Here is a 24,750-nt window from a genome sequence, read left to right on the forward strand (position 1 = left end):
ATCGAGTGCAAAAAGAGTGTTTACTGGGATGAGAGAGACAGGATAAGCCCATTCAAGCGGGTGGGGGGGTGGATTGCATTGTTGTGTGTAGACACACACTGCTGCTGTGTGGCGGATATGCCTGTATCACAGTGTCAGTATGGGAGTCTATAGTATGGAATGTATGGTTGTTTTCAGAATACCTTCCCTAATTGTGTTAATTAAGTACTGTGAATTATTCTGAAAATCATGTCAAATCAAATGTTATTTGTCACATGCGCTGAATTACAACAGGTGTAGATTTGACAGTGAAACGCTCATTTATGAGCTCTTTCCCAACAATGAAGAGTTAGAAAGCATGATTTAAAAAAATATATAATCAGGAAAAAAAGGAAATAGTAACACAATAAAATAACAATTACAAGGCTCAATACAAGGAGTATTTGTATTTTGTACTGGTACCGATTCAATATACAGTACATGCAGGTAGGGATAAAAGTGATAAGGCAATCAGGATAGATAATAAACAGAGTAGCTGCATTATATGTGAAGAGTATGAAAGTGTGTCTATGTGTGAGGGTGTGTGTGACGTCAATATGCATGTGTGAGCGTGTGTGTGTGAGCGTGTGTGTGTTGGAGTGTCAGTGTAGTATGTGTGAGTGTGTGGGTAGAGTCCAGTGAGTGTACATAAAGCAAGTGCAATAATGTGGGGTGTGAACAAAAGGGGGGTCAATGCAAATAGTCCTGGTAACCATTTGATTAACTGTTCAGCAGTTTTATGGCTTGGGGGTAGAAGCTGTTCAGGAGCCTTTTGTTCCCAGACTCGGCACTCCGGTACCGCTTGCCGTGCGTTAGCAGAGAGAACAGTCTATGACTTGGGTGACTAGAGGGCCTTCAGGGCCTTCCTCTGACACCACCTGGTGTAGAGGTCTTGGATGGCAGGGAGCTCAGTCCCAGTGATGTACTGGACCGTACGCACTACCCTCTGTAGCACCTTGCAGACAGATGCCAAGAAGATGCCATACCAAGCGGTGATGCAGCCAGTCAAGACGCTCTCAATGGTGTAGCAGTATAACTTTTTGAGGATCGGAGTGCCCATGCCAAATCCTTTCAGTCTCCTGAGGGGGAATTAGGCGTTGTCGTGCCCTCTTCATGACTGTGTTGGTGTGTTTGGACCATGATAGGTCCTTAGTGATGTGGACACTGAGGAACGCTCTCGACTCTGCCCTTTGTCATCCTGACGTAGAGGGAGAGGTTGTTGTCCTGGCACCACAATGCCAGGTCTCTGACCTTCTCCATGTAGTCTGTCTCATTGTCGTCGGTGATAAGGCCTACCGCCGTTATGTTGTCGGCAAACTTAATGATGATGTTAGAGTCGTGCTTGGCCACACAGTTGTGGGTGAACAGGGAGTACAGGAGGGCACTAAGCATGCACCCCTGATGGGCCCCCGTGTTAAAGGTCAGCGTGGCAGATGTGTTTTTTCCTACCCCCACCACATGGGGGTGGCCCGTCAGGATCCCTGGGTCCTTAGTTCAGTGATGAGCTTTGAGGGAGGGCACTATGGTGTTGAGCTGTAGTCACTGAGCTGTAGTCAATGAACAGCATTCTCAGGTAGGTGTTCCTTTTTTCCAGGTGGGAAAGAGCAGTGGTGAGTGCAATAGAGATTGCATCATCTTTGGATCTGTTGGGTTGGTATGCGAATTACCGTGGGTCCAGGGTGTCTGGGATGAGCCATGATCAAGCTTTCAACACATTTCATGGCTACAGATATGTAGAGATAGGGTCTGGACTATGGTGGTCTGCTTGAAACATTCTAGGTATTACAGACTGGGTCAGGGAGAGGTTGAAAATGTCTGAGAACTTGCCAGTGAACTCACTGGACAGCTTGCAGCTGGGTTTTCTTTTGTAATCCGTGATCATTTGCAAGCCCCGCCACATCCGATGAGTGTCAGCGCCGGTGTAGTAGAATTTGATCTTGGTCCTGTATTGACACTTTGCCTGATAGTTCATCGGAGGGCATAGCGTGATTTCTTTTATAATCGTCCGGATTAGCGTCGCACTCCTTGAACCCGGCAGCTCTAGCCTTAGCTCGGTGCGGATGTTGCCTGTAATCCATGGTTTCTGTTTGGGATCTGTACGTACGGTCACTGTGGGGATGACGTCGTCAATGCACTCATTAATGAAGCCGGTTACTGATGTGGTAAATTCCTCAATGCCATCAGATGAATCCCGAAGCATATTCCAGTCTTTGCAAAACAGTCCTGTAGCTTTGCATCCGCTTCACCGGACCACTTCCATGTTGAGTGGGTGACTGGTACTTCCTGTTTGACTTTTTGCTTGTGAACAGGAATCAGGAAGATAGAGTTTTGGTCAGATTTGCCAAATGGAGGGCGTTGATAATGATGACATATACAGTTGAGATGCTACTGAGTCTACAGACAGTTTGTTGAACATCTCTAGATGGACTACAGACACTTTCTTGTTGAAAGTCAACAGACATACAGTTGGCATGTTACTGGTATGTAACTGATAAGGGGCGGCGGGTAGCATAGCAAGAAGCCTAAGAGTGTTGGGCCAGTAACCGAAAGGTCGCTGGTTTGAATCCCTTTTCCCTTTGATAGTCTGTGGAGCACCTACAGACGAACTATCGAAAGAAAGTGTTACGCATGTGAACTGCAAGGGTGATAGATAGTCCTGATACTCTGAGGCACCATTTAAGTGTTGGATATGGTTGTATTTACAATCCTCTCACAGTCATGTTCATTTTGCATTGATAACCTTCCCTAACACTTTGTTGCTGCACCCATGTGACATAGTGGTGGAAGACTGACAACCTAGCATGAGAGCTGGTGACCCATTGAAGATGGCATTGCAATTGCATTCAGGATAGGCATACTGTTGCTATCACATTCATTACACATTGTGAATATTATCAAACACGTATAGTGGTGCGATATGTGAGACCGATATGAGCCACACACACAGCACGTATTGTAAATGGCATTGTGATTGTATTCAGAATTCCAGATTGATGCCCTGTGAATCGACTTCAACAATTATGCCGTTAGGTCTGTTTTCATATGACATACTAATGCAAGAATGTTATGTACTCGAACATAGAAACTATAAACGTTGCCTCCTACAGAAAAGAAGCACAATGTGATCATCTCTGGAGTCTTCTGGAGTCCGGGTCCTTTTTTTCCCCGGGGCCACAGTCATCCTAAATCATTACACTCTTGATACACACATCGCCATGATCTTATTAACATGTCAGTGTGATGGTCATACCCATTGTCTGATGGTTGTGACGGTTTCTGTGTTTCCCCGTGGCAGAGAGCGAGCCTGGGGTGTAGCTCCAGTGTGGTGGTCATGCTGCTCCTTTGTATAAAACGTTTCATGCTCGTTATATAGCATATGGTCATTATTGCGGTGTGTCAACCTTGTGTGTCAGAAGGGAGCTCGGCTACACAGTATACGGCTATATTCCAATTGAACCCACATTCAATCTTTACAGATGGTCTTTTTCCCATGGTCAAAATAAAATCTTACAATGGTATTGTAAAACAAATAAAAATGACTATTACTAAGTAGGTAGTCTCTCCTCTTAGGTAGATGCTTCCAGTGTTCAGAATAAGAAGTGTGTGTGTGTGTGTGTGTGTGTGTGTGTGTGTGTGTGTGTGTGTGTGTGTGTGTGTGTGTGTGTGTGTGAACAGACAGCAGTTAGGACACGCAGAACGCTGTAGCCTATACTGTCTGTTTACTGTACAATGCGAGATGAACATGTTAGTACTACACACAATGTCCTACCAGAAGAAACGTCCATCTGGCGAGAGGCCTTGCTCCACTCCTCTCTAGTCTGCTACTGCGTTCGGGAGCATGGCAGGCGGACAGCTCCTTGCTCCTCTCCCCTCTCCTCCTCTCATCACAGCGCTGCATGGCCAGAGCCGATCAGAAACCTTCACTGTATGTTTTACTCTGGGGTTGTTTTGATCTTCTTCAAGACAGAGAGCAGCTTTTTTCACACACACACACACACACACACACACACACACACACACACACACACACACACACACACACACACACACACACACACACACACACACACACACACACACACTAATTGTCTTTGAACAATGCACTGTTTGAACAGGGTAATGCGGCAAGCTGCAACTCAGCTGGAAAGGATGAATCCACTGTTGTCACCTGATGTTATCAGTGCTGGGATTTCAATAAAAAGGGGGGACGGTGTTGGGGATTGGGGGATGCGCTGTTGTTGGACAGACAGACCGATGGGCAGGCAGGTCCCAAACTTCAAACAGAGTCAGAAGGAGGAGAGGTGTAGCACCCAGACAGCCTTCAGTGCAGGGGAGGAGTGACACTGAGAGGAGCACAAAGCGAACGAGTAGAGCACCTGCCTGGCTGTCTGGGCGTACCTGTGTGCTGTTAAATCATTAATTAGGGTGTGGGCTGTGCACTCGGCACTCAACACCTCCCCTTCTATCACCGAGCCAGGGATATCCTCACTAGAATGCTCTGTGACTGGCTGTGCATATCTGTGTTTAAGTTTAAAAAAACTGAGCATTGTAAATGTTACTCAAGATAATGCCTAAAACCTGTGTGTGTGTGTGTGTGTGTGTGTGTGTGTGTGTGTGTGTGTGTGTGTGTGTGTGTGTGTGTGTGTGTGTGTGTGTGTGTGTGTGTGTGTGTGTGTGTGTATTGCATATATGACCTCGCCGGCAGTACAGTATGTTGTCACTGGCATCTCTTTCTCCTCCCCCCTCCCTCTCTCCCTCCCCCACTTCTCTTGCGCTCTCTCTCGTGCTTTCTCTCTCTCCAGAAGGCAGCGGCTGTGAACTCTGACTCTCTGACTCTGGCAGTGAGAGTCACCAGCCGCTGATTTGCTCTCCTCATCTCCTTCTCCTCTCCTCCTCTCCCTGTCTTTCTCTCTCCTACTCCAGAAGGCTGGAGCAGCGTGCTCTGCATGCCCCCATCTCTCTCACCCTCCTCCCTCTCCCCCGGCAGGCAGCAGTGTTGGCACGGCTTGAAGCAGGGTGTCGGGTTGGGTGCCGGGGGTGTGGGTGGCACAGGGCGGTTGGAGCGGGTAGAGCGGAAGGCTGTGTGGTGCCTGTGCCTCCTCTCCTGGCTGCTGTGCGGCGAGCGTGCCCTCTGTCACTCACGCAGAGACGCCCTGTCCAACTGTCACTTCCTGACAGCCTGATAATCAATCTCTTTATTAACTGCTCTGCTGCAGACCGGCCCGGCCGCGCGGTGGGGAGGAGGAGGAGGAGGAGGAGGAGGGAGAAGGAGACCCATACACTGCTGCCTCTGCTTCACAGTAACACATGGGCCTGGATATGGGTTGGGTTGGTGTGGGTTTTGCTTGGGCTGCGGTTGAGTGTGGGTGGGTGGGTAGTCACTGCGGGATGACAGCGGGTCTACGCAGGGTTCCATCCCCAACGCTGAAAGAATCACACCGGTGCTCTGGAGGGCCTGGTCGTCACGCCGATAATTTATGAGGAGGAAACAGCATCTCTAATGCTGTCCACCAGCCAGCTCTCTCTCTCTCTCTCTCTCTCTCTCTCTCTCTCTCTCTCTCTCTCTCTCTCTCTCTCTCTCTCTCTCTCTCTCTCTCTCTCTCTCTCTCTCTCTCTCTCTCTCTCTCTCTCTCTCTCTCTCTCTCTCTCTCTCTCTCTCTCTCTCTCTCTCTCAACATGGTAGCAAGAAGCATCTGTGTGTTTGTTCTCCTACTTACTCATGAGTTCCCCTCTATCATATAGAACCCAAAGAAACACAAAGGACTAGATAAATAAATAAGACGAGATGGAAAGACAGTGCTGTAGGAGATGAAATATGCATCCTGTGGTCCTCCCTACTGTACTCTACTGTACTCAGTGTCTTTGACTGTTTGTCATTTCCAGGAGGACTTTCTGATGGAGACACAGAAGAGTCTACTGAGAGAGATCAGTGAGCTCTGCACGGGGAACGCTGCACGTCACCGCATCGCCGTGGAAACAGAGCTGCCGTGGCCCGACTCCTCTGAGACCCGCTGACAACCCCACAACATGACTGAAACGGATACACACGTGCACGCAGACGCATACTTTCTCTCCCTCACTCTCTGTCACGCACACACACACAGACGTCCTGTCCTAATGTCCATCCCAAACAGTTGACTAGCAGATCTATTCGAATAATAATTCTATGGCAAATAATGATAACCATAAAACTCCAAATCTGGGTAATAAAGCCAGAGCTCTGCTCCCTAATGAAACTTAGGGGTATGTCCCAAATAGCACCCCTATTCCTTATGTAGTGCACTACTTTTGACCCGGACCAATGGTCCGCCCTGCTGATCCCAGGCTAATGCTCCTGCCTAGGCTCACACACTTTCCATGAAGCAATATTGCAAGCCCACTCAAAACGTGAATCACCTAGAAATGAAGAGAGTTGTTTTCTCTCTTTTTCGCCTCGTCCCCCCCCCCCCTCGTTTAATGTCCCCGGAGTGTGATGCGGACTAAAGCTCTGTTGATACGGAAAGGTGTGTGTGTGTGTCATGACTAATGTTCAGGGGAGCACTCTTGTGTCTGGTTGTTACTTATGTTCCACAGCATCATCTGCATGACAGCCACAACTGAACTCTGCTAACTTACGTTCGCACATGGACAGCCTCAGGTATGTCACACAGTTTCAGCGATGACAGTTTGCCTTTTGTTTTTATTGCGCTGTCTTGCTTCTTTTATGAGTTTTCACATAATCAGTTTGTACCCTGGTATTTTTAGGATTCATGTTCAGAAACGTGATGTAGTTCTAAACAGATATGAACATTTCAATCATTGGTTTGGAGCTTCTGGTAAAACTATTTTAGATGGACTGAGGGAACAAGGGATCAAAATGCTTCACATCAACAGGGAACGGGACTACTTTAATGTTGTATTATATGACTTAATTTCTCTATCTAGGATTTTATATACGTATGATGATGTCATCTCGTTGTTGCTGTGTGTTTGTCACTCTTACAGAAAGTGTATATTTGTCACATGGATTTGTTTCTGCAGTAAAAAAGGAATGACAGAATTGCAGCTAAGGAAGGCATTGCTTGATTTTGACATACGCATCATAAAAATGAGAGCGTGGGCAAAATGCTTCTCTGCATAACCACTCTGTTAATGTATAGGCTAATACATGGTACTTACGGTACTTACTGGACACCATTTCCACTTTGAATCATACAGGGATTGAAGTTTGTAGTGATTCTGATGGATTTGTGCTTTTTGTGGCTATAACAGTTACAAAACTTTGTGCACTTTTTGTTAAATACCAAATAAATACCAATACAAAAAAAAACATTTTCCCCTCTGTTTTCTCTCATGTCTATTTGCGTCCCAAATGGCCCCTTCAGGCCCTGGTCAAAAGTAGTGCACTACATAGGGAATAAGGTGCCGTTTGAGACGTAGCCTATTTCTCTCCTCTCCCCTAAATCCATGTTTATTAAAGATCTGCTGATTGACAGATGAGGGTAGACAGGTGTATTTAACAGGAGATGATCTCTCCCTCTTTGTCCTTGGGTGTGAATTTGGTTTCACACTGCCTAGATAACCACCCAAACACCCCTGCCGGCCAGTCCCTTCCCCTGGTGGCCTCTCACACCCCCTCCTTCCTTTCAGTTCGGGAAGGGGTGTGTCTGTGACTGTGTGTTTGTGTAAAGGAGGTGATGTGGTAGAGTTAGAAGCAGATTGGCAGAGCAGCATGGAGCACCCCTGCCCCCCTTAGTTCACTGTTCCCAAACCCCCACACTCCACCTGATGTTTTAACAAAGGCCTCCATCTCCACCATCGGCAGCACCCACCACAACCATGGCCATGGCTCCCTCCCAACCTCCAAGCCCCAGCCAGCCCCTACCTTAGCCAGGTCAGCCACAGCCAGGTCCAACCCTAGCTCCAAGCCTCTAGCCAGACCCCATCCCAGCAGAGCCTCCACAATCCTGGAATCAACTAGGTATGAAACCTGATGGCAGCGAGACGATGGAGAGACAGAAGCAGATGCACTGACAGTGGGAGTAGGGCTGGGTCCTCTACGGCTGCTGCACATGAGTGAAACACCTACACCCTTTATCACATTTGGGAAAAGCAGTGAGAAACAGAACAGGGTCAGCACTATTAGCACTTCATTCAACCTATTTGTTTAGTTTAATCCCACACATATGAAAACGGGGAAAGAAATGAATAATTAACTGCTTGTGTAGTTGAGCTTAGAAGTGCTGAACACATTTTTTACGAAAGCAACTTTTAGTTTGTGATTAAACATTGTTACCGTAACAGATGCTGGACACATGTTAATGACCCACTTAATATCCACTTTTAGACATATCAAAGTAGTAAAGCTGCAGCGCAGGGGAAATCTGCAGCACCGATGGAGAATAGGTCAGAGGGAGTTTGATCATTTCTCCTACACTGACAATTATGGGCAAGCAATTAGACAGGACAGTAGCATACATTACTAATGAGCAATGCTCTAACGAAGACCACCTCAACTCTCCCATCCATCACGGAGAAATAGCCCTGACTTTCCAATAGGAATGAGAGCAACACACAGAAACACACACACAGAGCTCAACAGAGCCTGCTGTTGCAGCGTGGCTCTTGGAGGTGTTCCCCTAGTTTGATGAATTTCCATCCCTGCTGTAAATGTGGCTGCTTCTCCTTCTCTCCTCTCCCCCCCTGTCAACACAATCCCTCTGTCGATCCGTTGTGAGGCCGGGGCGCGGTGGGGGCCGTTCCGCCCCTTGCGGTGTCCTCTAGGCGCTCACTGGGCCACCTCTTTCCCCGCCCCGCCTGAACGCACCCCCTCCCTGTCAGCGCCTGTCATCTACTTCCGAAAGCTGGCATGGCCCAGCCGGAAGAGGGAGAGTGATTGTCCCGTCGCCCCACCACTTTCCCTCTCTTTTTCCTCCTCCTCCTCCAAATAATTTCCTTGGTACTTATCAGTGACATATTAATGAATCTGCCTTGCCATTACAATAGGCAGAAACTAACTTCAGAGGGAGAAAGAAGGAGGAAGCTCTCACCCTGGGCTTGCTATGCTGTCCTCACACACTAATGAGAGAGAGCAGCTTCTTGGCTTTGTCAGAGGAGGATGTTTGGAGCAGAAGAGCAGTGCCTCTGCTGTGTGTGTGTGTGTGTTGATCATGTAAGGTGAGAGTTTTCACACTTGGGATATAAATGTAAGCTACTGAGGATATTTCAAAGTCAAGCATGTTTTCACAGGGAAGGGGTGTGTGTGTGTGTGTGTGTGTGTAGGAAATGCTGGAAATGTTCAGGTGCCACTTATTTAGAGGGTGGCTCATTTATACTCATCTAAAGGACAAAGCACTCAAAATAACTCGAGACGGACACAAATACAAAGCTGAGAATAAGAACAATTAATTAATATAGTTGTGTTTTTGTAATATTTAACAATTCGATTGTCTTTGCAGATTTCCCCATAAAGCAAAGCAAAACAATATTGTCTGTAAGCTTGAAGCTGTCCTCTAGAAATATAATGTTGACAAATGATTATAAAGGTAGGTGATGTCTCTCACAGACTTCGCCTGCCTAGCACCTCCTTTAATCAATGAAAGCATTTTCCAGACCTCCCGACAGTGAGTGGAGCAGACAATAAATATTGGCAGAAAAGAAAAATGTGTCGTCCTCCCGACTCGAGGGGCACATAATGATATTCACAAGGAGACCACCCGCAGAGACGGAAGGCAAACTGTTCCTAAGCAACAAAACACATTTTCTTTCTGAACGCCAATGAGGCAAGGTTTTCTGGGGGAAAATTTCCCCACCAAGTTAAGGCCTCGGCTCATGGTGTGTGTGTGTGAAAGAGACATTCCTCCATGGCTTAAGCGGCTTTAAGGAACAGTGACCAGCATCACACAGTGGATTCTGTCCACCTGCAGCTCAGCATATTGACCCTATGATATAGTAAGCTATAACTGCTTAAATTGGGTAATGTGCTGAAATCCTTTATGGTAAAGATGAATGTATCTATTTATGATTAAACATATACATATATATATATATAAATAAAATACAATGTCTAGTGTATAATTGTTGTTATTGGTAAAACCAAAAAACTACATTATCACAATTAGCCCATAGCTGAGGCAAGGCTGCCACCTAGTGTTATAATGCTGCCATTCAAAAGCAGTAGAGACTGACCCCTGTTGGATGATATTGGACATGACACCATGTCTTTTGTGGCTTCCTCTTCTCTCCTAGTCTCCTCTCCAACAATTGCATGGATCAGAAAAGCTGAAAAGCAATATGCAATGTGGAGGTGGATGTCAACCACTATTGTCCCCTGTGAAGGTATCAGTTCAGATGACAAAAGGGAGACTAGAAGAAGGTAATGTAGCCTAACTGTCAAGAATATGTATTACTTTCCCCCCGAATAAAACAATTTCAACAACAAAGACAAGTACATCGTATTTAGTTTGAGGGGTAAATTCTGTAAAAGTCCAAGTAAAATGCATATTTTTTACATCAAATCTGTGGTTTGATTTATGCCTACATATCAAAATGGAAAATATAAAAACACAGCTTGAAATTGTGTTGTGTTGTTGTGGCTCGCGCTACAATGTTCTCAAACAAAGTGATTTCCCAGTGTGGTGATTAAGCATGTACAATGAAATAATTTGGTGTTCCAGTACAGCTAATTATGTACACTTAGAGCGGCGAGTGGAAACATGAGAGAGTGACGCAATTAGCTGCCATTTTTAACATTTATCCTTTGAAATCACAAGCCAAATCAAAGTCATTATGACCCGACTGGGTCTACTTTTAAGTTACCAAGCGCACCCGAGTTCATTACGCAAATTAACATGTTAATTAGCTGTTGGCTTCAGTCAGGCTTTTTTTTCTCCAGTTTTTGGGGCTTTTAAGTAATGGTCTGCAGAAAACAACACAAACAAAGCTGTGTGTCAATAAAACAGGGCAGGGAATGACATAATTTACTAATCGAGTTTATCAAAGTCACAGCATGAAATGAGGAGAGGGCCACCTAAAATGTTATGGCTGAAATATGTCTGCAACCAAACTCAAGAGTTTTTATTTTGATTATATTTAGTGGGGATTCTTATACATTTACAGTATATTGTAGCTGTGTTATATTATCTCCCCAATAACATGATTACAACACAATTGTAAAATATGCAATGAAGCCATGATGTTCAACTCATAACATTTCAACTTAGTGAGTTTACATCAAAAGTAATATTTAGACACTTTAAACGTGTGAACTGAAATGTTACTTTTGATGTAAACTCACTAAGTTGAAATGTTAGGAGTTGAACATCATGGCTTCATTGCATCTTTTACAATTGTGTTGTAATCATGTTATTGGGTAAATAATATAACACAGCTACAATATACTGTAAATGTATAAGAATCCCCCCTAAATATAATCAAAATAAAAACTCTTGCGAGAAAAGGCTTTTACTAAATCACTTTTAAATATGATGTGAGTACAAATCTGCATTGTAGATGGTACTGATATGAGGTTATAAATCCTGAAGACAAGTCCCATTTCACTCGACTTGGGGGTTGCTCTTGAAGAGATATTCTGCCTGAAATACAAAACACAGAATACAACATTTGAATATGTTTTATAAAGTCCCATTTCATAATAAATATATGTAGTCGCTGTCGGATTAAAACCTTGTAACTATTTTTGAAAACCTCAACTAACCTCAACTATATAGCATAGCTTGATATGGAAGAAATGGCTATATTTCAATGCATCACTTTGATGTGAGGATGTCTTGGAAACTCTTTCCATATTATGTATGAGGATTTGTTCAACAAATAATGCTGTGTATGTGGTTGTTTTCGCTACTAAACCTAGTTTAATGCACTACCTAGTTTAATGCACTAACTGTAATTCACTCTGGATAAGACTATCTGCTAAATTACTGAAATATATCTTCTTTAAAAAAAATCTGTAATGTGGACTCACCAGGAAATCAACGGGGTCCTGAGGCCTGGTCTTGCAGCACTCGATGAGGCCCTGGGTGAGAGTGGGCATGACGTTCTTCATCAGATAGTTTCTCAGGGGAACAGCCTGGACCTCCAGGAGATCATGCTCCTGCTTCTTCACCTCCTCCAGACACTTACTCTGGGACACATACAGAAACATTAAAGTGCAACTCCACCACTTTGTTACTATTGCCAGCACAATGCCAGTGTCAACATATGTGGAAACGGCTTATTTCTACGTTTTGTAGAAACAAATATGACGCTAAAAAGTGCTACCCGATGATATCATCAAAAGTTGCAACATTTTAAAAACAGTGATTTTCAAACACTATGAGATTCATGGTGATATGGGGAGCAAGAAAAGACCCTCCCTTGGACGGAAACGTGTTGCAGGTTTTAAAAATCCCAGTTGATTTGATGTCATAGAGAAGCATTTTTTTTTAAAGACCTTTCTTTTTAATCTTTTGAACCACAGATCATAGAAACACGCTGTTTTTACAAATGTAGACACTGGTTTGGTGCTGGAGATGATGAATGTGAGGTTGAAAAGTGGCAGAATTGTCCATTAACATACAGTAAGAGGACTGCTACTAAAAACACCGTCACAGCGGCTGTATTGAATAAAAAATATATGGCAATTATGAGAGATGTTCCCATAGGTGTGTTGAGATGTTTTTTTTTTGTACCTACCCCTCATTCACTTCCTTCAAGAAAGCTACAGGTAAGAGGAAGAGAGTGGGTAAGTAATCTAATCTCCCTTATACCCCGCCTCTTAAACTCACCCACTCCTCCCAGCGGGCTGCTCTCTGCTGGGCCTCCTCTGTCTCCCGCCTCTCTGTGTCAGCCCTCTTCTGGGCCTCCGTTCTCAGCCGGCGGTCTGCGCTCCTCCTCTCCTCCTCCTCCAGCTCCTGGCTGGTGGGGCCGTAGTTCTTAGGCTTGCCCACTGACTTGATGATCCGCTCTGTCACCACCAGGTACTCCTGGTCGTCACTGCTGGTGATATCTGACACCGAAATAACACAAAATGACTAGTTTAGATACACTTGAGTAGGTAGTAGTTAGTAAAATCACACTGTACTGTACCTGAATTCATAGATGAATAGTAGAATATAATTAAATAGAAAAGTACTTTATAGCCCCAACAGAAATGGACAATATGGAGATATACTTATGACATAGTGGTATGCGTGGTACTAGTACAAGTGGTATGCCAGTGGTTCATTTCTATGGGTACACTGCCAAACTGTTCAAAAAGTTAGTTCCCTCAGTATTTACCAATGTGCTCCGGGTGAATATCTAGCTCTTCAAAGTAGTTGAGGACGGTCTCGTCCTCCACGTTGCTCTCCCGGAACCTGGCAAGGCGGCGCAGGAACTGCTCCTGGGAATAGGACGTTCCCTCCACCAGGCTCTCCGGGAGGTTCAGGACACGGTTCTTCAGGAATGCATCGGAGGAATCCAGGGAGAACACAAACTCTAGAACCGAGAGTACACAACATAATAAAACCACTATAATCTCCAGTGGGGAGACGCAATCTCTAACGCAATATTTTGGTTCTGGGGTTTTCCGAGATGAGAAAAGCACTGAAGTGTTCTGAAAGATCTCAAAAGACAGGGTCAGCTCTGTAACTATTTTGAAATAATGATGACCACTGTGTCTAGGAGTACTTGGCTTGGTATTCACGTTCATTGTGTAATGAACAAAAAGGCAAACACATGTGTTTTCCAGCTTGGACAGACCTGGAATTATCTTCTTGTTGAATGGAGGGATCTTTGACCTCATATCCTCTGGCTCATCATCATCAGCTAAACAAAAAATACAGATTTTGGTAAGTGAGCTGAAACTATAAATATGTGTCCCAAAATATCACCCTATTCCCTATATAGTGCGCTACTTTTGACTAGGGCCCATAGGGAATGCGTTTCTTGGTCAAAAGTAGTGCACTATATAGGGAATAAGGTGCTATTTGGGCCACCGCCATTGTAACATACTTCCAGTAGTGAGGATACATCTCTGTCTCACCATAGAACAGGTCCTTGGCCTGTTCATATGTCTTGGGAAAGCTGTCCAGGACAAAACCCTGGTTCCTGCACAGCTTTGACTTCAGCTTGTCTCTCATGATCCTGATCACATACTGGTCATCCAGTCGACCTTGGAGAATAGAACAGGATAGAACAGACAGAGAAAGCATGTATTGCACTGACTATATCATCTCGTTTTAGAAAAGGAATATGGTCAACAACAAATTGCATCATTCTGTACCTCCATTTTGATCCATGTTCTCCTTCAAAGTCTCCAGGAGTTCTGATGAGGTGGCAGAATCCTCTGCCTCAGTCTCTCCGTCCTCCATCCTAACGATAGACTCCTAATATATAATAATAATATATGCCATTTAGCAGACGCTTTTATCCAAAGCGACTTACAATCATGTGTGCATACATTCTACGTATGGGTGGTCCCGGGAATCGAACCCACTACCCTGGCGTTACAAGCGCCATGCTCTACCAACTGAGCTACAGAAGCATGGATCTCATTTAAAAGGCACACATTGGTATGGTGCACCTGGATCGTTAGGCTGCCTACCAAATGGCACCTTATTCCCTTTATAGTGCACTATTTTTGACCAGAGGCCTATGGGCTCTGGCCCAAAGTAGTACACACCATAGGGAACAGAGTACCATTTGGGATATAGCCCTGGTTTGTTAGTCTGTCTGCTGGATGAAAACTGACCAGGTGTGCAAGGGTCTCAGTGATAGTTTCCTTGAGTCTGATGTGGTGCAGTTTGTAGTGTTTACAGATCCTCTCTGCTACTGTGCTCTTTCCCACCGCTGGAGGGCCGATGATACACACTCGGATGGGCTAGGGGAAAGACCACATTTACTATACCAAGAGTAATTTACAGTACGTACCACATAACTTATTCAGTCAAACGCAATGTGGTTTTACATGAAATCAATTCAGCAACCCACACTCGGAATTTAGTCTGATCTAGTTGAAATATACACACCGTCATGCAACAATACACACACCGTCATGCAACAATATACAAACCGTCATGCAACAATATACACACCGTCATGCAACAATATACCCGGTCAATACAAGAGTGTCTTTGTTCAATCTTAAATGATAGTATGGGCTGATAGCCTGCTACGGCTGCTGTCTAACTTACCAGCAGGCCCCTGGTTTGCTTGTATTCCTCCACAACACGGTCAATGTTGTCTATGAGACCAGACTCACACACCCAGTGGATGTTGAAGCTCTCTTTCAGGTAGACAGCCTCAATCCGAAGGTTGACAAACAGAGCATCAATGTCCATTTGCTGAGGAACAATAAAATAAAAGACCAGATTGAATGATTTGCTTCTTGAATAAATATAATGATGAACAGTAGACCATGGTAATAAAACTGCCATCTAAAACTTGTATTTAGCTTAGATTCTATGTGAAGCATATTGTAACGTCTGAATTATGAATAAAGTTTGATTTGATCTTTGTACGTACTCTCAAATCCCGAGTGAGAAAAGCATCCTCTTTTGGCACTCTCTTGGTCTTTCCTGGCCCCACCACATCGGCTATTGTCTGGTGATGAAAAAATAAGAATTCAAATAATCCTTAAAGCACTTTTTTGGGATGATTGAACCTATAGAGTCGAATTCCCAATGATCAAACATATTTGCTTGAACTACCTTTACAATGTCATCGATAGTGGTCTTGGAATCATCCACAGCGACTAAGTAATGTGGTTTTGGCTTGTGGTCAATTACATTCTGGATCACACTTCAGGAGAGAGAAAAAAAGTGTCTGATTAATAGATACTGTGCCTAGTGAAAGTCTACACATCCCTTGCACAGTCTTCACATTCTGCTGCCTTAAAATTACATCTAAAAAGGGATTAGATTGGATTTTTCCCCCTACAGTCTACACAACCTACTCCATATTTTCCAAGAGAAAGAAAGTTATAGAACAGAAGAAAGTTTTTGTTTCTGTTTTTGTCAGAATTGCTTAAGCTCTGTAAATTTGGTTGAGAATAATTGACGGACAGCAATATTCAAACCTTGTCTCTGATTTGCAACCCAGGAACACTCAACACCTCAAGGAAAGCCATTCTGGTGTGTCTTTGGCATGAAAATGTATGTAATTGTCTCGTGGAAAAATAAAACTATATCCCAGGGATAAGTTTTCAGAAGACCAATGTGGGTTTTCCTTTAACTTTTTACCTGGGTGTTTTTGCTCCTTTCACATTTATTTTAAACCTGACCAACTCCCCAAACCCTGCCGATAACAAGCATACTCATAACATGATGCTGCGACCACAATACTTGAAAATACCGAGGATTTCACTCTGTGTTGTGTTCTATTGGATTTGACCCAAACCTGTAGTTTTTAATTCAGACCAAAAAGTGAATGTCTTTGCCTTGTTGTCTTGCAGTATTACTTAACTGCCTTGTTGCGGTTAAGAATGGATGATTTGGAGGGGATTTTTTTGGAACACAGGCTTCCTTCTTTTCAGTAATGTTGAGTGAATGCAATGTTGTTGATCCCTTTGTATTTTCAACTATTGTCGTGGCAGCATTAGGGCTGTGGTGGTCATGAAGTTTTGCCAGTCGGTGATTGTCATGCAAATAACTGCCGGTCTCGCGGTTATTGATCATTAATTAACATAAACACATTTAGCGTCTCCTGGCTTCCACGCATAGCATACAAGCCACTGATGCAGACATCTACATTTAAAGAAATCTGATAAATCAATTTAATATAGCCTATACCATCACAATAAATCCATTATTTATTTTAGACAGGTCTAAAGAAACATGATATGAAGAAAATGTAGGCTATTTCAGAAGAACAGAATAGCATACTCTGAGTTGTCCTTATGTTAGGTCCTGATCTGGCTATGCCAAATTGGCTACACTAGGTCATTTAGCAGACAAGATTTGCTCAGAATTCCGTGGCATTATTTGATTGTATGAAGAATACAATTGAGCATAGTTGAATAAAATAGAAAGGATATTTTTACCAAACAATGAGGGAGTGCCCACATGCGGCTATTTTGTGTTGAGTGGTTAACAAAGAAACAGGTCCTCCTATATGCTTAATTTAGTTATTTATGCAAATGTAGTTATGACAAACATTGGGCTATATGTTCTGATTTTTAATACATTCTAAGGCTGCATTATGCGACTCTAATGATGATTTGAAAAAAGTTGCATGAAAGGCATGAGCTCTGCTTTGTTAATTGCATAGGCTGCACACACTTCATCAGTCTATCATTTACAATTTGACAAGGACTTGATAATGCCTTAAATTTCCCGGTGGTATCCTCTTTGTGTGGCTGTAATGCCCCCTAAAAAAAATCTATGCCCTTTGTGGACATTGTGTCCTTGGGCGGAATATAATAATTATAATTCCCTTCTTCCGCATGCGTGCTCCGAAGCATTTCTCACTCACATGGCTCTCTCAGTTCTCAATTCTTATTAGCCAATGCCCGTCACATGATCGGGTCTTTCTCACAGGCTACAAGTGAAGACAAACACATTGGGGATGCAACTGCACGTCCTTATTGAATTCCGAGGCACATATTGAAGATGTTGGAAGAACTGTCTACATTTACTTTTCGTCAGCCAACAAGATGAGTAGGCTTAACGAACAGCAAAAGCACTAGCCTATGTCAATCCGCTGTCCCCCATAATATAAAAGTTTATCTTGGAGTAAATATTCCATACATAGTCTGGGACAGTTGTGGGACTCGATAAGACTCCAAATTAATACAACCACTAGCTTAAAAAAAAAACTTGTAAAAGCTTAGCTTAAAATGCTGACAAACTATTTGGCTAATTCTTCACATAAAAGCACAGCAATGCGACGCAGCAGTAGGCTACAAGCGCAAATGTTCCAAAATGCAATCAATTAGTGGGAAAACATATCTTCTCAAAAGTGATCGCAAATGCGTTACGCATGTAATGCTTTTATTATAAAGGTGCATTTGTATTGTGAAAATTATCTTCCCCAAACTTGAAACTCACGAGCTGCATATTATATGCCAGTTAGGCTCTACACCCCTTGTAAAGTGGATGAATTTTCTTAATTTTGAAAGTTATTTGGCCACTTTAGTTGTGATACAAACCCTATCAAAATATATAGGCCTATGGGCTAGGCAACATGAGGTGTGTGACTGATTTGAAAAAAGGCACAAAAAAGACATGCACTGTTTCCTGCCTTACTGCACACAAGCTGGGCATCATTCACAAGATATAGGCTAATATTGTCACCCATCAGACTATTCTTGATTTCATCTAGTCTTTACATATACTAAATAATATATGTGAGAATTTGTTTAGATTTGGAATGGACCATTATCACGCACCTGTCTCAAAACAGGAGCAATGGGAAAACAAATACACGTCATCTATGCACTTAAATATTGAATGGAGGACGCTTTTCCCCCGTGGTTCCTTTTCATGCCTGTTGTAAAGAGAAGCAATGTGCTTAATAGTAGGAAAGTTGAGAAATATAGTAGGCTTAAACTATAGAAAGCTGATGGCCATCAAAACTCTGCATAGTCTATAGAAATGTTGCCCAACAATGAGCTTATGGGCTCTCAAGGAGTGTTTGATTCAATTTTGGATTATATTTGCATTGATGTAAAAAGTGATTAGAGGGACAATAGAGTGTTGAGTACCAGGCAGTTAGAAAGTTCGGTAGGTTACTAATGACATCATGTTACAGGTATGCTTGTCACCGTCAGGGACTGGGGAGTTTGTTAGGATCAAAATAAATATAAAAGGAGCAAAGCCCAGGTAAAAAGTTAGCAGAAAACCCGCCTCAGTCTTCTGAAAACCCTGAGACAATTTCACACATTTTAATGCCAAAGACACACCACACCGGAATGCCTTTCCAAGAGTTGTTGAGTGCTCCTGAATGGTCCAGTCTCCATCCTGACTTAAATCTGCTTTAAAAAAAATCAGAGACAAGGTTTGAATATTGCTGTCCATCAATGATTCCCAACCAAGTTTACTGAGCTTGAGCAATTTTGACAAAAACAATGGATATACTGTATGTTGCCTGCCCTAAGAGTTGTGCAAGGTTGGTAGAATCGTATAAAACATTTTTTTTATAGCTGTAATGACTGCCAAAGGTGCTTCCGCCAAGTATTAACTCTGGGGTGTGAAGACATACGCAATCAATACATTCAAATGTCTGTATTTCTTAGTAATTTGGGAAATGTTATATAATTTTTATTTGACTTTGAAAATGTGGAGTAGGTTGTATTAATCAATTTATTTGATTAAACTAGGCAAGTCAGTTAAGAACAAATTCTTATTTACAATAACGGCCTACCCCGGCCAAACTCGGACGACACTGGGCCAATTGTGCGCCGCCCTATGGGACTCCCAATCACGGCCGGATGTGATACAGCCTGGAATCAAACCAGGGAGTGTAGTGACGCCTCTTGCACTGAGATGCAGTGTCTTAGACCGTATAAATCAATAGAGGGAGACACCTAATTTGAATCCCTTTTGAGATTTAATTTTATTAAAGCAGCAAAATGTGAAGACCATGCAAGGGGTGTGTAGGCTTTCACTAGTGACTGTACATAACAGAGCTTGTTTTGAAGGAAAATAAGAATAGGACTCACCCTGCAAGATCATTGATGTGAATAGTAGGAATTACATTGGTGCCTTCTCCGAAGATAGGGACTTTGGGCAAGTCTCCCAACCAAGATGTCTAATGAAAAATGAACCACACAAGACAACTTACATTCAATGATCCCTTATACAAATATACACCGAGTATACCAAATATGAGGAACACCCCCCCTTTTGCCCTCAGAACAGCCTCAATTCATCAGGGCATGGATGACTCTACAAGGTGTCGAAAGCATTCCACAGGGATGCTGGCCCATGTTGACTCCAATGCTTCCCACAGTTGTGTCAAGTTGGCTGGGTGTCCTTTGGGTGGTGGGCCAATCTTGATACACCAGAGGAAACTGTTGAGCGTGAAAAACCCAGCAGCATTGCAATTCTTGACATAAACCAGTGCACCTGGCACCTACTACCATACCCCGTTCAAAGGCACTTAAATCTTTTGTCTTGCCCATTCATCCACTGAAGGGCACACATACACAATCCATGTCTCAAGTGTCTCAATGCTTAAAAATAATTGTTTAACCTGTCTCCTCCCCTTCATCTACACTGATTGAGGTGGATTTAACAAGTGACATCAATCAATAAGAGATCATAGCTTTCACCAGTCTATGTCATGGAAAGAGCAGGTGTTCTTCATGTTTTGTACACTCAGTGTAGGTAACAATAATCAATCAATGTTATGATCTACCTTGAAGAAGAAGTGGAAGACTTGCTCTCCCATTCCATACTGAACTCCTGAGGCCACTACGTATGTGGAGAGCAATGAACTTTTCTATAGCGAAAGAAAAACATTGGAATGAGCAGGTTGAAAATAATGTTGTGTTGGCACTGAACAGTAATGCCTAAACAATTTTAATAACACAATAAACTGACAAAGAATATGCAAATTAACCGTTTTGCCCATTTTGACCACAAGTTTTTCAACGTTGATATGCTCTTTGAAGTTGGGATGGGCTCTTCTTCTCCTGTAGTCTTCCTCAGTGAATGGAATCTCAGGGTCATCCTGAAAATGTAACAGCAAACATCATACATTCAAAAAAACTTCCAGTGAACAAGTCTGGGTTGAAACAGTTAAAGCTATTGATTACAAGTGATACAATACTTTGTAAACACACGTGGATCAGTTTAGATCATGTAGCGAGTTCGGGGGTGGCTCTAACCAGGATTCGAACACAGGTCCAGCGACTGTCAACCCAACACCATAGCCGTTACGCTAAGAGATCGGAAACCTCTTGACAAGGTCGTTAGCTGTTGGCTAGCCTGGGTACCAGTTTCTTTAGCTAACATTCAACTCCTTGCCACACCTCATTGCCAAAGAGACTGGCCTTTCAGAAATCTCAACGTTCAATATGCAGCCAGATTTACGGCGCAGTTGCTGATTGGTAGTTGGAAACAACATTCATATTTTCCATGACAACGTTCTGGAACGTGCATGGAGTGCGCACAAAGAGGAAGACACAAAAATCACATTTGTCCTTTCCTAAAAATATGTTAAAAACCTAGGCTCACCTTCAAATTTTGGCTGTAGTCCATCAGAAAGTAGGCCTAGGCTACATTATAGCATAATGCTAAAATAATATTGCCTCAAATGAATTGACAAGGAAAGTTTGAAGGGGGAGAGAGACAACTAATAGTATTACCAGAGACATTGGTTATGTAATTATTATCCACGTATGTGACTTACTCCAGAGGAAGATTAGCATGGGATTCATTTTTCAAAACTGCCCCACGTAATTCTTCATTTTTTTCATTAATTTGAGTAGGATGGAAGCCTGGAGGTTTTTATTCTAGGCGTGAAGACATTTCAACATTATGTCGACGATAAAAGGCTACAATGATCACTCGTGCTTGGCGGCCAAACGTATAGGTGCCCTCATAGGTCAAATATTAAAATTAAGGAAATGTGATAGAAATTATTTTAGTGATCTACATTAGACTTCCATCCCAATGAAAAGGCTCCCCATCCTGCTGATGTGAGCTGATGGACAGTGCACTTGCACTGATGAGAAAGTAAAAAACCAGCTCACTGGGGAATGGGGATTCCCTGCTTTGCGATCTGTTGCCTACGTCAACAACCCAACAGCCAGGGTTTCATTAAATAAGCTTAGGCACAATACTTATTTATTGCACATTTAATTCATGCGATGCTCAACTTCTATTCATTGGCACAAAGCTTGTGTCAGGGCTTGCATAGCACAGGAGGGGGTGCCTAAATTCACTGTAGTAGGATTTGGTTAGGCCTAATATATAGGCTAGCATACGAATGGTGGATTAATAGCCCAGCCTATGAATCTCTGTCATGCCTGTTCTCCTTCTTGTGCAAATCAAATCAAACTTAATTTGTCACATGTGCCGAATACAAATGTAGACCTTACTTACAAGCCCTTAACCAACAGTGCAGTTCAAGAACCGTTAAGAAACTATTTACCAAACAAACGAAAGCAAAAAAAGTAACACAATAACATAAGAATAACGAGGCTATATACAAGGAATAACAAGGCTATATACGAGGCTATATACATATTAGAGGTCATTTGTAGATGTAGGTATGGGTGCATAGATCATAAACAGCGAGTAGCAGCAGTGTACAAAACAAATGGGGGGGCGGGGGGAAATCAATGTAATAGTCCGGTGGCCATTTTATTAATTGTTCTGCAGTCTTATAGCTTGGGGGTAGAAGCTGTTAAGGAGCCTTTTGGTCCTTGACTTGGCGCTCCGGTACCGCTTGTTGTGTGGTAACAGAGAAAACAGTCTATGACTTGGGTGACTGGAGTCTCTGCCAATTTTATGGGCTTTCCTCTGACTCCGCCTATTATATAGGTCCTGGATTGCAAGAAGCTTGGCCTCAGTGGTAAACTGGGCCGTACGCACTACCCTCTGTAGAGCCTGACGGCCAGATGCCGAGCAGTTGCAATACCAGGCGGTGATGCAACCGGTCAGGATGCTCTCGATGGTGCAGCTGTAGAACATCCTGTCTCCTCAAGGGGAAAGGTTTTATTGTGTCCTCTTTCACGAGTGTCTTGATGTGTTTGGACCATGATAGATCGTTGGTGATGTGGACACCAAGGAACTTGAAACTCTCGCTCAGCTCCACTACAGCCCCGTCAATGTTAATGGGGGCCTGTTCGGGCTCCCTTTTCCTGTAGTCCACGATCAGCTCCTTAATCTTGCTCACATTGAGGGAGAGGTTGTTGTCCTGGCACCACACTACCAGTTCTCTGACCTCCAGATGGGCTGTCACATCCTTGTCATCCTCATCCACTGTTGTGTCGTCAACAAACTTAATGATGGTGCTGGAGTCGTGGTTTGGCCACGCAGTCTTGGGTGAACAGAAAGTACAGGAGGGGACTAAGTACACACCCCTGAGGGGCCCAAGGGTTGAGGATCAGCGTGGCAGACATGTTGTTGCCTACATCTCCGCTGGCATCTCCACTGGCCTCTCTCTCTTCCATCCTATGTATTCCTCGTATAGCTCTTGAACCAGTAGCCTAGCCCAATGCATGTCCCAAACATAGTAGTTTGGTTATTAAGTTAAGTTAATACGTTTTGAGCAATATTTTATTGAGAAAAGAAGCACCTTGCTCTTGCTTGCTGGATATAAAATAGGCTCAGTATTCAGAATGAACTGCTGGGAAATCCTCTGCTTTCCCCGCATCCAGTGTTTATGTTTACAATGAAATGCCCAATGCTAGAATGTTTCCAATCAAATCTATGATTTAAGTAAGAACTTTTTCCCATTTTTTTTCCTGTCTAATTTTCATTAACATTGACATTGAATGATAGCTGTGATGGTTATTGAATCAGAATCAAATCCTCTGATTTCCTCAAGCTCATCAATGATAGAATGTTAATATTTGAAGATTGCCAAAAGGACAGTCTCTTTGGAGTGGCAAGGAGTGGAATGTTAGCTAAAGAGACTGGTACTTAGGCTAGGTGATGGCATAAGGTCGCTATAGTAAAGCGGAAGTAAATCCTGGCCCACTCACCGCATCGACAGGCTTGCTGAGAGCCCAGGTCATTACAGTTGATATGAGGATGAACATCTTTGGCTGACTGAACCTGGCCATCTCAGCATGAAGGGCTGGTGAAAGAACAGTGAACTGTGATGTAGGCATTGATTTCTAGGGTCATGCAATGCAAACATTTCAATTGAATCAATGGTGTGTTATGCAATGTGTTATAATTCCCAGACCAACACAGAGATATAGTGTTGTAGTGGTGTGTGTGTGTACGTTTGTATTAATAATCAGAGTCAATGAGAGACAAACAGTAGCCTACCTGAGATTACCCAAGAGGCCTCCTCCATCTGGTCAGCATCCTCAGTGATGTTGTAAATTATGATATCACACTCCATTAGGCGCTCCAGGAGTTCTTCCCTTTTCAGTTGCTGAAATCATTCAAACACATAGCATAGGACTTGTTTAGGTAACACTTAACGTACGTTTCCTTCTTTGATAAGATGCAGACTGAGCATGTGGAAATAAACATTTGCTACACATATTAGGCTAATGTTACTCACAAAATATTGATCCAACACATAACTTGGTCTTCTTTCGTTTTTGTTTGCAATAGTTCCGACAATTTGAAAGGTTCCGTCTTTGACTTTTGGATGGTCATCTTTTGATAGCCTCTCTTCCCCTTCCTCCACCTCTGGCTCGTCAGTTTCAACCAGGGACGCACCCACTACACAGGCAGACAAGAACTGCACAGAGTATAGACATTTTAAGCAGGTATGGTTCTGGTCAAGCCAGTCTAACCCATTGGTGTAGCAACTTTATTTTAGATAGCATACAACCCGACACATATTTGATTGGATAGCAACGGTGAAGCACACAGCTAGGCTAACGTTAGCTGGCTAGCAATGGATGAGACACACGGTTTAGTTCCGAGTCGCAGCTTCATTTTTATTTAGACAAATGTCAGTTTTAGAAAGCCCAACCTTTGCGATACATTTCGAGGCATAGGAGTCAAGGTTGTTGATAAAAATACGCTTGGTGTGATGAATAATCTTCTCAACTTCTTCCTCAGCCATCCTGCGCTCAGATGTTGACTGGGCGTCTCTCCCGTTACTTAGCAACCACCGTTCAAGGGGTATCGTTTGCCC

General features: G+C 43.2%; 2 protein-coding genes across 3 annotated transcripts in view; one reads left to right on the forward strand and one right to left on the reverse strand.

Annotated features, from left to right (window-relative positions):
* The window catches only part of si:dkey-288a3.2 (protein phosphatase 1 regulatory subunit 37), a 74,451-nt gene extending 64,405 nt beyond the window's left edge, over positions 1-10,046 (forward strand). For both annotated transcript variants that reach the window (XM_052486460.1, XM_052486461.1), the window contains exon 11: positions 5,902-10,046. In XM_052486460.1, coding sequence (XP_052342420.1) covers positions 5,902-6,033 — 132 coding nt within the window. In that variant the 3' untranslated portion in view covers positions 6,034-10,046. The remainder of the gene's footprint in view (positions 1-5,901) is intronic.
* Positions 10,047-11,376: 1,330 nt separating this feature from the next.
* Positions 11,377-24,717, reverse strand: ak7b (adenylate kinase 7b). Its single transcript, XM_035743371.1, has 18 exons — positions 24,586-24,717; positions 24,166-24,348; positions 23,925-24,033; positions 23,633-23,727; positions 20,539-20,649; positions 20,335-20,418; positions 19,637-19,725; positions 15,687-15,777; positions 15,502-15,579; positions 15,171-15,320; positions 14,729-14,857; positions 14,261-14,363; positions 14,021-14,149; positions 13,738-13,803; positions 13,276-13,473; positions 12,783-13,003; positions 11,981-12,139; positions 11,377-11,591 (listed from the first exon to the last, which is right to left on the reverse strand). Exons 1-18 carry the CDS (start codon positions 24,676-24,678, stop codon positions 11,553-11,555), a joined length of 2,127 nt encoding a protein of 708 aa, XP_035599264.1. The 5' UTR covers positions 24,679-24,717; the 3' UTR covers positions 11,377-11,552.
* Between the last annotated feature and the right edge of the window lie 33 nt (positions 24,718-24,750).

This window comes from Oncorhynchus keta, chromosome 29, assembly GCF_023373465.1.
Source record: "Oncorhynchus keta strain PuntledgeMale-10-30-2019 chromosome 29, Oket_V2, whole genome shotgun sequence".
Classification (NCBI taxonomy): Eukaryota; Metazoa; Chordata; class Actinopteri; order Salmoniformes; family Salmonidae; genus Oncorhynchus; species Oncorhynchus keta.

Bases quoted from the DNA above. Each gene is read 5' to 3' on its own strand.
- ak7b (XM_035743371.1), bottom strand. From the start codon at position 24,678: ATGGCTGAGGAAGAAGTTGAGAAGATTATTCATCACACCAAGCGTATT. The intron at 15,778-19,636 runs GTGAGTCCTATT...TCTCTCCTGAAG, and splicing joins CACATCAATGATCTTGCAGG to TGTGATCCAGAATGTAATTG. The intron at 13,004-13,275 runs GTAAATACTGAG...TTTCGGTGTCAG, and splicing joins TATTCACCCGGAGCACATTG to ATATCACCAGCAGTGACGAC.